Source organism: Melopsittacus undulatus, chromosome 7, assembly GCF_012275295.1.
Source record: "Melopsittacus undulatus isolate bMelUnd1 chromosome 7, bMelUnd1.mat.Z, whole genome shotgun sequence".
Taxonomy (NCBI): domain Eukaryota; kingdom Metazoa; phylum Chordata; class Aves; order Psittaciformes; family Psittaculidae; genus Melopsittacus; species Melopsittacus undulatus.
In genome coordinates, this window is record NC_047533.1 from 54,575,186 (window position 1) to 54,589,465 (window position 14,280).

General features: G+C 39.0%; 1 protein-coding gene across 2 annotated transcripts in view; it reads left to right on the forward strand.

The window, feature by feature from the left end:
• The window catches only part of MCUB (mitochondrial calcium uniporter dominant negative subunit beta), a 39,172-nt gene that overhangs the window by 2,036 nt on the left and 22,856 nt on the right, over positions 1 to 14,280 (forward strand). The window contains exon 1 of one of the 2 annotated variants that reach the window (XM_005148693.4): positions 3,385 to 3,442. The exons of the other annotated variant lie outside the window; for it this stretch is intronic. Coding sequence (XP_005148750.3) covers positions 3,416 to 3,442 — 27 coding nt within the window. The 5' untranslated portion in view covers positions 3,385 to 3,415. Of the gene's footprint in view, positions 1 to 3,384; positions 3,443 to 14,280 lie in introns of those variants that run through there. 2 annotated transcript variants of the gene reach the window in all.

Genomic DNA, 14,280 nt, shown 5'->3' on the forward strand with positions numbered 1-14,280 from the left:
GCCCTAGACAAAAAGGTTGGTGTGCTTGCACAGGGCTGAGCAATGCAGGGCTTAGTTGCTTGTTGCCTTTGTGATCAGTGTGGTCTGGTGCCATCGTGGGCCATGTTCTCCAGCTTGTTTGGTGATGGGAATCCATTTGACCAAATCCCTTTTGGGTCACTGACTGTAGGTTTCCATTTGTAAAGCTGGAGGTGATACTTCTGTGGCCACAGAGGGTTGTAGTGTTGGTACTTAGTCATCACATACTGAAAGATATTATAAAGTATTACTGTGTTGATAGGCAGGTGTGTAAGTGCACAGTGTATTTGTGTGTGGTGTTTTTGACTAATAAATACACTGCTGTCAGGAGAAATGAACCATCATTGCAGTGGCTAATTTGCTGTAATTACTCTGTAAAAGGAGGGATTGTTGTCCCAGAGAACTTTATCCTTAACCGTTAGCTTTTCAGCTCTGCTTTTAGACAAAATCCACAATTATTCTGGTAGCTGTGATCAGCTGCTTTGCTTTTAAAGTGATACTCATACAAATTCCTTTTTATTTTGTAAAGTTGAGGGTTTTGTTACATGTGGAGTTTTTTATTCTTTTTTTTTTAAGTGGCTAGTGCTTAGTTTTTCAAACCAAAAATCTTGTATCATATGTTTCAGACAGGCTTTCTTATTACACATAACTTTATTCCCAAAAGGGTGCAGTTCATTTTGCTAAAGTCCCAGATTTATCATACTGCAGTTATTTTGCATGTGATGAAACCTAAAGGTTGCCAACTCTTTCACTTCCTCTTCACTTGCACAATTTAACTCCTGCAGATCTTTCTGAGAGAAATGCCCAGCTTTCACTGCTCCCCTTGCCATATCACAGTGTAGAACAGATATGTTAACACAGAATCAAAGCTTAGAATTGCTGGGGTTTCTGTTGGGTTTTTTTTTTTGTTAAACTCATAAACCTTCTAAGCAGGGAAACATTGAAAAGACTGGATTTAATATAATTCTTTTTTTTCTTAGATGTTCCTCATTATTCCCTTTATAGTGTTGAATCTGATGAATCCAAAATTGGGTTACTTTCTATGGCCGTTCATATACGTGAGATTCTTAGTTTAGTCCATACTATGGAGAACTGTACCAGCATGCCTGCATCACTTGGGATGTGGAAAATGAAGCCTGGGTTACTCAATTTCACTTCCCTTAACACTACTTTTCGTTGAAGTCTTGCAGCCCTGTTCTAGCTACAACTCTTTCTATCCTGTATGAAGATGGACAGAAATGTATGGAGATGAAGTGGGGACATTTCTCCTGCAAAAGGCAGGGCTTGATTTAAACAAGTATGAGTGAGGGAACTAAAATGTGCAAACTTGATTTTTTTTTTCCAAAATCTAAGTTTATTTAACATCATTAATTCAGAATGTGTTCAATTTTTGTGAGCAAAATTCTCTTACAATTGTATTCCCCCTCTGGAATACACTGTGAGGGGGAAGATGGTGTGTGAGCTGGCAAGATCAAATTGCAAAGTTTTCTGTGAAAAACATTAGGGCTTTTTTTCTTCCTTGAGTAGGATATCAAATATGCTTGTTGCTGGGGGGAATTTTCCTCCTAGTTGCAAATTGCAGCCAGTAGGAGAGTCATTGGTTTTGTTTATCTGCAGAAAGCAGGGTAGAGAGGAGGTTCTTTGTTTTGAGGTTTTTTTTTGTCAGTTCCTGGTGTCATCCATATCTGTCAGAAATGTTTCTTTTAATGCTTTCCGCTGATAAGTTGTTGACTACCCCATTCGTCAGACTGACTTGAACTTTTTTCTTGTCCTTCCTCTTAGTTTTTATAATTCTTCTAACTCCTGAATTATCATAATGATCCCAGCATTATATCTGTCCAGTTTGGCCTCCTGTTTTATAAGTAAGGACCTAAACGGGTCCACAAGTCCTAACAGCTACTGGATAATTGGAAATGTGTTTTTTTCTTTCCATTTATTTATTTACTTACTTCTTTTCTCTTTTGCACATACTCTGCTATCAGGATTTTTAAGGTAGCCTGTCAGAGCAGCAACCCCAGGACATCCCAGGCGGCTTCACAGGGGTGAATTATCATTGAGTGTCTTACCCTAATAATGTTTCACTTAAATGTTGTTTAAGTCCCTGCCTTGTATTTTCAGCCTGTTCAGGTCGTTTGGAAATTCAGGTCCAATTGGAGCCAAGAACTGGAGTAATTTTTGGCTACTGGGAGTGTTTTGCTCCATATTTCCTTCCCTTTGAAAACCTTGCACAACACAAGTTAGCCTGTTGATCTAAACAGAAGCCTTGAGCTTATACTACCATATGTCAGCAGAAACATACAACCCACTAAGTTGTTTGTCTATGGATGTACTGTTCACTCTTACTAATTTCTAAATGCCTTAGAAAGCCATCTAGATCTCTGGCACTTGCTATAGGAAATGTTCCTGTCTCAGCAGGTTCATGTATTTGCCTCTGATGTTGTGGCTATGCCAGAACAAAAGGATGGCTGCTAGCTATTTCCTGTTGTCTCTTGTCATCTGAGAGCTGGAAGATAGTTACATTTCTCTGATAAATACACTTTTGGTGAGAGATGTGACATATAGCACAGAAATTCATCATCTTTTGTACTTCATCTAATCTCATCTACTGTTTTTCTGTATCTAATCTGTCTGGTACAGATTCTGTAGTAACTCAGAAGCTTCCGAGATACTCTTGTATATGCATATATAACTACCTGCAAACCACTCATTTCCTTGAAATTTGGGGCATTTCTAATAACCAGCCTCAATCAGTGTTTGAAACTGGCATCAACATTTTTTTTGTACAACAGGGCATATAACAGAAAAGCAGTGATCTCAGATGTGTAGATCAGATCAGCTATCCTTGCATAGAATATTGTGATGCTTTTTTGCCTACTCTGGGTGTCAGTAGATGGATTTCTTTGTGTGAATACAGTGATTCCTAAGAAAGGAAATGAAAATCTGCTTCTGCAAGGCTATGAAGAATGCAGTTGTGCTCTTTAGGATCACAGGCTTAAAGAAGTTGTAGCTTTTGTATGCTGACTAGAGGCTCTGTGGTATGCAGAAAATGTAAAGAAACCCTAAAACTTAAATGCTGTCTAACATTACTATGTATAGCAGAATCTGCATAGTATTTTATCCAGCTTCCCGAAGAGCTTTCTCATATGGGATACAGGAGCAATCAGATGTGCTTCCTAAAGACCGGGAAGTACATTAGCCCAAATATATGCAACAGACATTATAAAAGAAAATAAAAACTTACTTAACTTCCTGACAACTGTAGCAACAGTGTTTATTTATTTTACATATTTTTTTAAATTTAGAATGGGGCTAGGAATAGTCAAACCATGAAGCAGTACCTGTATTGGCTGCATCAAGTAGATGACAGAAAATGATGCTGTGATTTCATGTGAAGTGGATGTTGTGGTCATACGAACAGTACTGTGTGAGTAATTTTTTTGTTGCTCATGAAATGAGGAACATCAAAGTCTGACACTCTTCCTTCTGGCACTCAGTTTTTCTGTACCTGTAAAAGACTAATACTAAACCTCTAGAGGATGTCTGAGGACATTGCTTTGCAAGAGTCTTAGGTGCTCTGAAGATTTACCGGAGAAGTGTTGAATACTAATGCTGATTACAAACTTAGTGCATGTTTTAAGAATGTGAGTCTCTTCTGATGTTTTTTTTTATTTTGATTTTTTTTTCTTATGGTTTAAAAACATGTTTTAAAGCTTACAGGGCAAAAACTGTAGACTCTGTTCTAGAGCTTATAGTATCTTAATTTCTGAAAGAATGAGGAAGGAAAGTGAAGTAATAGATCTTTTTTTCTTTGTTTGGTTTTTGGTTTTTGTTTTCTTGTGATGAGGACTTAACTTTCTGAATTCCTTACACTGCAAAATTTTTGGCATTGGAAATGAAGCAAACAATACACCTGTTCTCAACGTCTAGTTAAACATTATGACCTTTTTTCCAACCTTTGCTTTAAGGGGAAATGAACTGAAGGAAAACAAATGGAATAGCTGGGCTTGAGCTAGGCTTGTTTTCTCTAGGATTGTCTTCACTGTGGTGACATACTTGCAAGTCAGCAGCAAAGATGAATTTCTCATTGGGCCACTCATTGGTGGAAGGCGTTCCTACAGCCAGGGGAGAAGGAAGCGCAGAGGTGTTTCACAGACACTTCTGGGCCTTGTTATAATAGAACATTAATTAAGTGTCTGCCAAGGGCATGTAATACCAACATGGGTATTCCTGTGGGTTCATTTCTCTCCTTTTTTGCTCTTCTCCAGAAAGATGAAAGGGAGAGACAGGTTCTCTGTGTCGCTGCCTTGTCCTCTGTCATGCTGTCAAGATACTGAGTAATAACTTGGTGGTTAGGTTTGCATGGGAAAGAGGTGGCTCTTTATAAGGTTACTCCTGCCACTCTTACAACTGCTCACTGTGTCATTTCTGGTATGCCACTAATCTGAGTAGCCTAATGAACAACGAAAATAAGCTATTTGTTCTGTGAGCTTGTGTAAAGAGGTGAGTAGGACAGTTTTCAGGCCTGCAAGTTATTTGCTGTGACTTTTTCCAATCCTCAGCTGATGCATGAGTCCTGGATCATCTTGAAATTGCATCCAATGCAGGTATTCTTACATGCTGTCCCCAGAATACTTCGTATTTGCCAGGCAGGCTGTTCTTTAGTTCCTGCAATATGTGGAGAGTGACTTAGTCTATACAAGTACTGTTGTATACCCATCTGTAACTGATACACCATGTGAGGAATCTATGACGTGATTATGGTGAGTATAGATAGCTTATGGGGAATGCTTGACCCAAAGTCCATGATCCCCAAGTGTGGGGAAAGTGCAGATCTAGACTCTGAAGGTCAAGTCCCTCACTAGTAAAATAAATCCCTCCTGTTAGAATGATTCTATTTACTGCAACACAACAGCTGAACAAGGAAACAGAATTTTAAAATGAACATGGGTTTTCTGCTTGCCTACTAATGATGGTAACTTCTGTAGTCACAAACTAATTCTCCTCCACCCAAAGGGGTAAGCAACCTGCTACTCTCTGCAGAAGTATCAGATGTCAACAATAAGTGCATGGGTAAACAAGTAGCTTTGTGCTTGTGTGATGATGACGGGCCAGCACAACCTCTCCTTTACCAGCAAGGAAGTGGAATAAAGATTATTACTGTAAAAATGGGAAACTTACACCTTTTAAAGGCTGCTTTTATCACGATGAGCACAGGCAGTGCATCTTCAAAAGGACAAAAAGATTGAGTACATCATACACAAGCAAGATATAATTTACTTCTTTTTTTTTTTACTTCAGATAAACAATTTGAAACAATTATTTTCATATTTACTGTCTGGTCATTTTAGATCAGAATTACTTCAATCTTTACACTCTGGTCAGATGGAGAGAAATAAGTTCTCCTTGAGTTGTTGTCTTTAAAGAAAAGTTTTGCTCATCTGCAAAGCAGGCAGTTATTTAATCTTCCCAGTATCTCCCCATTGGTACTTACAAGTATAGTAAAAGACCACAAAAATTGATTTAGAGATCACAAGAGCATCCTTAAATGACCTGTATTTTTGACAGAGAGGAGGAAAAGTTACACTGCTCTTCTTCCTGACAAATAAAACTTGGTATATCATGAGGCCATCATTTTGGTCAGAGTGCCATGATAGGGAAAAGTTGAGTACATTAACAGTATCTCTCTGTGTACAGTGCAGTTGCCTGTTTTTCCTGAAGGGCTTACGCCATACTGTTTGTAGAACAATGTGCTATGGTTTTGTTTGAGGTTTCCTTTTTCTAGGACCTGACCTGACCTTTTCTGTACCTTCTCATGCAAACTATTCATTATTTATATCTGTACTTACTTTTTGACCCAGCTTCTCTCTGCCTATATCAGCACAGCTGTGAACTCCCATTGTGCTGTCAGTGAAAGAAAGACTTTTTTAATAAAACATATTCCTCACCTTTACGTGTTTGTTCTAAATGAAAGTATAAAGATGCCATGCCCTTGAAATAGAGCAGCATGTACATGCCTAGGGAACTCTGTGGCCCCAGCATCTCCTTGTCTGGCCCCTTTGGGTTGCAGTCCCTCATGTGAGACATGGTTCGTGACTGCGTAGCCACAAAATAGTTCATTTTCCTTTTCTGCATAGTGGGTTTCTACCTTGCCCTAGACACAGGAAAAAAAAGCTGAAAGAATTGTTTGCAAACAGTAATTGCAAAAATATAACCCCAGTGGAAGAAATACATGTGTAATAAAATAAATATGTGAGAATTTGAAGTTAATGGTTTGCTGTCCTGAATGCTGTACTCAAGGCTAGCAGTTCTGAATCAGCTGAGTATTGGAAGTCAGGGATCTTGATCAAGAGCTCGGGTAAATGTTCGCTGCTGTTAACATAGATAAAATAGTTGAAACTTAAAGGTAGTAATCTTTCACAACTATATTTTAAGAGCTGTGTATCTGATTTGTGTATCTGTTCTGTTTAAGTGGAATAGATACCTGTGAAATGGCAAGGTTAGGAGTTTATCTTCTCAGTGGGTCATCTTCAGTCTACCCTTCCCCAGCTTTTCAGAATTTTAAAATTCCAGCAACTATGAGAAAGTTGTTAACATCTCAAAAACTTCTTAAAAGACAGCAGCAGTTATTAAAGTTTACACTGAGCTCATGGATTCCCCAGCTCTGTAAATAATACTGGCTTTCAAAGCACTGCTTACGCTGATATTTTTAACTAAAACCAGGAAGTCTCTTAAATTTGGGGACAGAATGGAGACACAGCAATTAATGATCTTGAGGAATCTGTTTTCTTCTGCTTCCAAAGGCAAGAGGGTGAGCATGTCTCTTGTGCCGCCTTCTGTTTATATTTGACTTCTGGATGGCTGCGAATTATGTTTAAACACGAAAGCTGAATCAGTTCCTTGGAGTTCTCTTGTGGGGAGCGTTTGTGCTCAGTAACCAAATGCCAGGATTCAACTCTACAGTGTATCTGTGCTAGATGGGACTTTGCTTTTTGTTTACATGTTCCCTTTTAATCTTATGTGCTGCTAGTGACATCTGGATTCTATAGTACTTTCCCAAAGGCTGCTTGAAAATGAGTCCTGAACTATTCAGGCATCATGTTACCTCTGTTTGTGGCACACCTTTTGGTAGTTTGCTTGGAAAAGTATGAAGCCATAATGAGTTCCTTGCAATATCCCGAAGTGTAAGCCTTGCTCAAGATGCAACAGAAGAAGACCAGGAAAGTTTAGAACGCAGAGGTTCCCGGTGGTTTTGCCGTAGTTTACTTTTGGAGATGATGTGGTGCAGGATGTGTCACAGCTTTCTTAAACCAAGAGAAGTGTAATAACAATCTTGAGACAAGATTCCTGCCAGAATTTACTCCCAGACATGGGCACCACAGCAGTATCTTTTGCAGTCAGTTCTTAGTGATACAGTTTCTCAGCTAGCTACAATAGCTTTAAGTCAAAAGCATTTCTTGTAAGGCAGGTAAACACTTATTTTTTACAGAGCTGGAGCTAGCCCCAATTTAAAGTGCAGGCACTGACATTTCTGCACTGAGTTTTCTACCACTTTTTTCTCAATTTGTTGGTTATGAGTGTATCCTCCAGTATTCTTTATTGTTGTAATTTTAAATAACAACTTTTATCTGAAGCCATAAATTTTGACACGCTACAGAATATGAAACTATAGTTAATATTTAGGCCTGTCAGAAGCCAAAGGTGTGTACTTTGTGTTTGTAGTCTTTTGTGTGTAGTGAAATTAGGCATGCTTGGAAGACAGCAGTTTGAAGGTTGATCTTATGCACACTGGGAATGTGAAAGTGCTGAAGTAATTTAAAGAGACATCAAATAGCTCAGGCCCTAAAACTGAATTATAGCTGTTAAATCATGTGTGCTTCTTGGAGTACTGACCCTTGGAGTTCTTCATGGCAGTGGAAGTATAAAGTGAGTATATTTTGCTATAGATCAGACCTTGACACAACTTTAATCTGGGCAAACCATCATAGTGGTGCTGTTCTTCAGCATTTCATAATGCTGCATATAATATAGCTTGGTACCTTTCATTCTGCAGTGGCCATGTTACTTCTTATGAACAAGGATGTAACTGTCTATGGGGATTCCTCTGATCCAGCAGATGAAAGCTATAATCTCGTTGGCATTCAAATATAGAGTTTTGGGTTGTTGTGAAGTTGTATTTTAAAACTGTGCACTCCTAACAGTTACAGCATATTCTGTTTTACTTGGCATTAAATATCAGTAGTTTTCTTGACATGTTACAGAAGCTTTTGTGCAAGTTATAAATATTCATAACTAATTCAGTTCTTAACTGCATAAAGTTACATAGTAAGGTAGATGTTATCAGAAGTTATTAAAGGATTAGACAAAAATGCTGATGTTGATCATTCATATGCTGCTAAAAATTTTGGATGCCAAATAATATTTAGAATTCAATCCCTTACATACTGCTCTTGGTGTTTGTGGTGTTACTGATAGTTTCTAGAGTTTGGCTGAGGCTCTGCAATGGTGGGTCAGCCTGTTGTATAATCCTATGATGTAAGGATTTGAGCATGAAGAAAAACACACACCACTTCATGGCAGCAGTCAGACCAGTGAGATCCACTGCAAGCCGCCAGCTGCAACATGCTGTTTCACAGGTCAGTGCATGCTCCTATGGCACAGGCTAATCTTACCTGCATGCACGCAAGGGAAGTACTGTATTTCCATGATAAAAATTTGCAATACTCAAGTGTGCGTAATGCTAGTTTCTGTGAATGGCCATCATAAAAAATAGTCAACCACCCACTGTTCCTAGGCCTGGAGCTAACAGGGGAACCATCTTCTCTGCTGCTTTATTTTTATTTCACTTGTAGCCATACTGAAAAGTGGATTGGCAGGTCACACATTAATATTTAAATCAGGTGGTTGCTGGTATCACAGGGCTCCCTTGCTGCTGTTAGAAATTCACCGGTGTGTGTAATTTAAAATGAAAAAACCCCTGTTTGTCTCTCTTAGCGTTGCTGACACCACATGTAGCCCAGCCGTATGCTCTCAGTCTGTCTCTAGCTCCTGCTCCAGGCGCCTCACTGCTCTTTCACTCGAGAGGTCATCCAAGTGCATCCTGAAGCCCTACAGAACGGTAGGGGTCGTGCTGCTGCAGTAATGCTTTCTCAGCCAGTATTGGGTCCTGATGTGGTTTTCAGTGCCGTGGAGTATGTACTTCAGGGGGAAGCTGTAGTTGGAGAAATTTGTTTAGTCTTATTCCCTGGTTTCATGTTCTGTCCCTGTGTCCCCTGTTGATGAAAGCAAAAAAATCTCATGTCCGAGTTAAGAGAGATACGGTTGAACCCCAACAGCACATATCCAGAGGGAGGGAAATATTGAATATTTATTCAAAGACAGTTGTGAAAGCACAGAATTGATGGACTCTTGTATTTAGCCCAAGCCGTCAATATTTAGTGGGTTGTTTGTCTGTATTGTTCATTGTAGCATCCTCTGCCTGGGATGCATTCTGTGGTATTTATATCCCTCATCCATGCAGAATTATTCAGGCTAGTCCTTATCATTTAAGTTATTGTTTGATAGTGTTAATGCCTCTGTTTAAATATGAGTAGCTTGCAAGTTGCTTCAGCTGCAGCAGGTAGATAGGGAAGATGATAGGTCTTTGACTGAACTTCAGTTATCTTATTCTGAGGATGAAGGAAGGTAAAGATAAGGGGGAGACAATCTGGAGAGACTGATCAGTCTCTATATTCTGTGTGGCTGCAAAACAAGTGAGGAAAGAATTTTTTCAGTCTGTTTATTAATCTGTATCAAACCCCTTGCTATTAGAACAGGCACATTGAAAAAACACAGCAAAATATGGTGGTGTCAAAGAGATTGAAACTGTATTTTCCCGTGTACTTTTTTCCAAGATAATACGTTGCAAACATGGTTATGAGTCTCTATGGCTCACTTGTTGTTAATCGGGTATGTTTTCTAATTTGCTAGACTTTCAATAAACCTTCAAGAAGAAAATTCAGGTGCTGTTTTGCACTCCAGGAGAGTTCTCACTGAGTCCTAAAGGTGTTTGTTGTAATCTACTGCAGCTTCTCCAAACTGCAGTTTTCTCAAGAAGATGCAGTTTTATAATGTGAGAAGAATTAATGAGAATACTCATATTGTGTATTTGTGGGGATCTCGGCTCAAATCCCACTGTCTTTCTTCCTTACAACAAAGCAACAGTCTTGCAGCATGGCTGATCACGTTATCTACATATCAGTAAGGAGGATTGTGAGATGTATAGTCTTGGGTGTCTGTATTTTGTATTGCAAATGGTGTTGGATACAGATTGGGCTCTCTGGGCATGATTATGCTTTTCACTGCAGCTTGTTCTGAGTTGGTTGATGTATCCAGAAAACACTGTCCATATGGAGAGACTAGCTGGGATCCTGAAAGCAGCAAGTAGCTGCTCAGTGTATCGATACACCTTGACCAAAAGCCCTTCTATATTGTGCTGTGAACATCTAGCATGTACCTTCTCAGTGGGTTGGGAAGAGAGCAGTGTTGCAAGAGCTTGTTTCAGACTCTTTTTGTGTGGAGTGCCAAATTCACAAGGTAACACAAACCAAAGAATAATCCTTAACCCAAGTAGGTTTTAAGGTACAGAAGACATTTTCCCTCTGTATTTCTAGCAGTGAATGTTCTGTGTGTCCACTTCAGTCACTTGGCAGCAAGTGGTCCTTGACTGTTTTGTGTGTGTGTATATTTTTTTAATGTCATCACTTCTCAGAAACATTAGGCACTTATTTTCTGAACAAAATCTGTGTGCTTGCCTTCCATGGGATTTGAACCTTTGAGATTATTTGAATAGTGTTTTTTTTCCAAGCTCTTTTATAGCCAAGAAGATAATATATTCATTTGTAAAAACTGAGATTCTTGTCCTGTAGACAATACAAGATCTAAAAAAAAATAGCACAGGGAGTGGTGCTGTGACTAGCTGGTGGATGTGTTTTGCTGTCTGGGACTGGACTTTTTAATTTGTGGGTTTTTTTTGTTGTTTTGTTTTTTTTTTAACTTGGTTAACAGGTTTTTGACCCAAGTTAAAGATTGACTTGACTGTGAGCATGATTGTTTCTAAAGTGAATGGGTTTCAGCATCAAAGGATTTTCCAAACAAAGGAAGTCTGATTATTGCCTTGATAATGTTTCAGGTATTTTCTGTCAAGGTATTTTTTTGTCTCATTCAAAAACTAAAAATACTTTTAGTGTTCAGTCTCTCCTACACAGTGAAAGAGACAATATATACTAGCATGATTTAATACAAAGTAGCTTGAGCAGACATGGCTTTTGTAAAAGAATTTACAAACTGATGGGAGTTAAGAAGGATGTCCTAGTCAAAGCACTACTTTTGCTGGTATAGTCCCATCTGCAGTAGGAATTATGCCTTTTGAAAGCTGTAAGGAACACGGATTTTTCCAGTCAAAGTCCTAGAGTTGGTGAAAGCCAAAACAATGGTGTTAATCCTGGTTTAAGATCTTTGAAGGAAAATTCAGTGTAATTATTTACCTGTTTTGCATATATGAGATGATTCTATACTGAGAGGCTTTGTTGGTATATATACTACGAATCTTTTTTTGTGGACACTTTGACAAACAGGAGACATAACATTTATTACCATTTTTTTTTTTTGTTTAACTTACAGCTGACTAATGGCCTTTTGCCCTTCTTGCTTGTGGTGTCCTGCCAATGCATTGCTCTCACTTTGACCTAACTGTGCTGCTCCCAGCATACATCAGGCCCTGGGATGGGCTGCATGTTAGCCAAAATCTGAGAAAAAGATGAGTAGCAGATGTAGAAACTTCCTCAGACCTGCCTCCTGATGGTCAGGCTGAAGCTAGGTGGTAACAGCTACTCCTCTCTTGCCATAGACTTGTTCTTAGACCTTTGCTGCTCTTCCTTGGAATTCTCCTTTGAGAATGTAGCAGTTGTGCTTTCTGCTGCTTACAGTCACCTGAATATGCAGGCATGACGTAAGTGTACCTGAAATGAGACACAGTCTGACTCAGAATTGGTTGCTGTACAGTTGCTGTGTGGTGCACTTGTTGCTGCCACTTTTTGTAGTATTTTCTACATTTAGCAAAATAGTTAAGGCTATGAGATTGAAGCTCCCAAAGCCAGGCTGCTGAGTGTCTTTAATACCTGTGATCTTTGCAGTGATAGCTGTGAGACAAAGCAAAATCGTGTGACAAGGATGTCAAGCTGCCATACTTTGTGAAACCCATGTTAAGTGTGCTCGTATTTTTCTCTTTTAAAGAGAATACATGTAAAATGTGCTGTGGAAGGGAATGAGAGCATTCTTGCCCTATTCTCTTTTCCCATTGGGCATCCCTGCGGGTTGTTTATCTGCTGAGCCCTGAAACAGAGAAGCACATAGCACTCTTACAAATGTGTTGCAGACATGATACTTTGCTACATAGGTTTTGTTCTTTGCTCCACTATAATCTTTGTGTGTTACCTTTGGCAAGTCACTTAAAATGTTTTGGGTTTTGTCAATCTGGATAAAGAAGTAATTGTACTTCCCTGCCTGCAGCAGTTGTCTGGAGATCAGAGACAGACGTGCAATTACAGTGTGAAGAAGAGACTTATAATCAAACTAGCTGTAAGTGCTCTAAAAGATAAAAGTGTATTTCCTGCCTCCAACCTTTCCCTCTTTTCCAAAGCAGTTTTTTTAAAAAACATCTTTTGGCAGACTCACTGCTTTATTGTTGAGTATTGCAGTATTGTTGAGCACTGAATATTGACAGTTGTTACATTCTGGGTTGAGGTGCTCTTTACTATTTGTGCCTGAACACTCAGCAGTTGAAAATAAACATGGAAAAGGATTAAGATGCCAGGTGTTGATTCTGTTTCATGTTTAGGATGCCAACTGTGATTACAATGTAGGGACAGGCTCTTGAAGCAGAGGCATCCCTTAGAGAATGTGAAGCAAGGAACTGCAGAGGACTGTATCAGGGCACCCCCTTCCTCTTTCTTGGCAGGTGTCAGACCATCACAGGCTGAAAGTGCAGGACCTATCAAAGCAGCTGTAGCTAGGCATCAGCTGTAGGAGCATGACTTTCTTTCTACAATAGGGACTAAACAGCAATGTGGACTAAAGCTAATGGTTTGATGTAAAGAAGCAGAACCCCACAGAGACCTAGGAATCCTGCAGCCCTATAATATTTTTTGCTGGTTTTGCCAGTTTAATTTTCAGAAATCTCTTGTTCTTTCCTAGATTTGAGCTGTTCCATTACTGTTTAAATGCAGCTGTACCTTGATGGGTTGAACCCATGAAGCACATTGTTAATTTAGTCAGATAGTTAACAGCTATTTCATAAAAACCTGGTGAATTACACAGTGCAAAATAAATACAAGTTTTCAGCATTTTAACTCCTATACAGGTATGTTACTGGCTACTGGAACCTGGCTAAATCTTCATGCTCCAAGCCCATGGATGTTGTTGGTAGCTGTTCCAGTTTAGTCATCTGTGAAACATTCACAGATTTACAGTCAGCTTAAAAGTGAAGCTGTCAAAACAACCTGTCTGGTAATGATATATAACTATCAGAGAAGTGGTAGGCAGCTTCTGGGTTGAAGTGTTTCACTTCAGGAAATTGAACACCATTTGTGTTTTGTATAATTTCTTCATTCATATGCATAAATGCATAAATAAAAATTCTCATTTATGTTTTTGTTAATGTTTTGAAATGTCTGAACTTGTCATCTGGCTGTTATTTTTAGTGGGTTTTTACTATTTTTCCTTTCAAAGGAAGAGAGAGGAAATAGATGAATGACCTACTACACGTTGTAAACAAAATACACAGTGATGAGTGAATTTAAACAGCTAAACTGCTTGACCACATTGTCTGCAGGCAAGTGGTTGAATCTTACTGTTTTAAAGTTTTCAGAAGAGACTCTCTTATTAATAGTAGTGGTTGTGAAGTACCCACAAATAGAAGCACAGCAGTTCAGGTCAGCTATTTCCAGTCTGATTTCATAAACACAGGTCTCATTTTCAGATGAAATGAAAGGAAATGGTTCTGTTGTATTATATCTGCTTGGCTCCATGTGGAATGGCATGTGGAAATAGTCTCAACTGGGATCCGAGTGAGGATATATTATGAAACCAGGTGCAGACTGAAAAAGAGGGCAACTTTGAGAAATATACCAAAGATGTGAACAGATCACCCTTCTGTGCAGGACAGAGGAGGATATTGTGTATTTGCCTGCCCATGTGCAGTGTTGATCTCAAAAATAGCTGCTGACT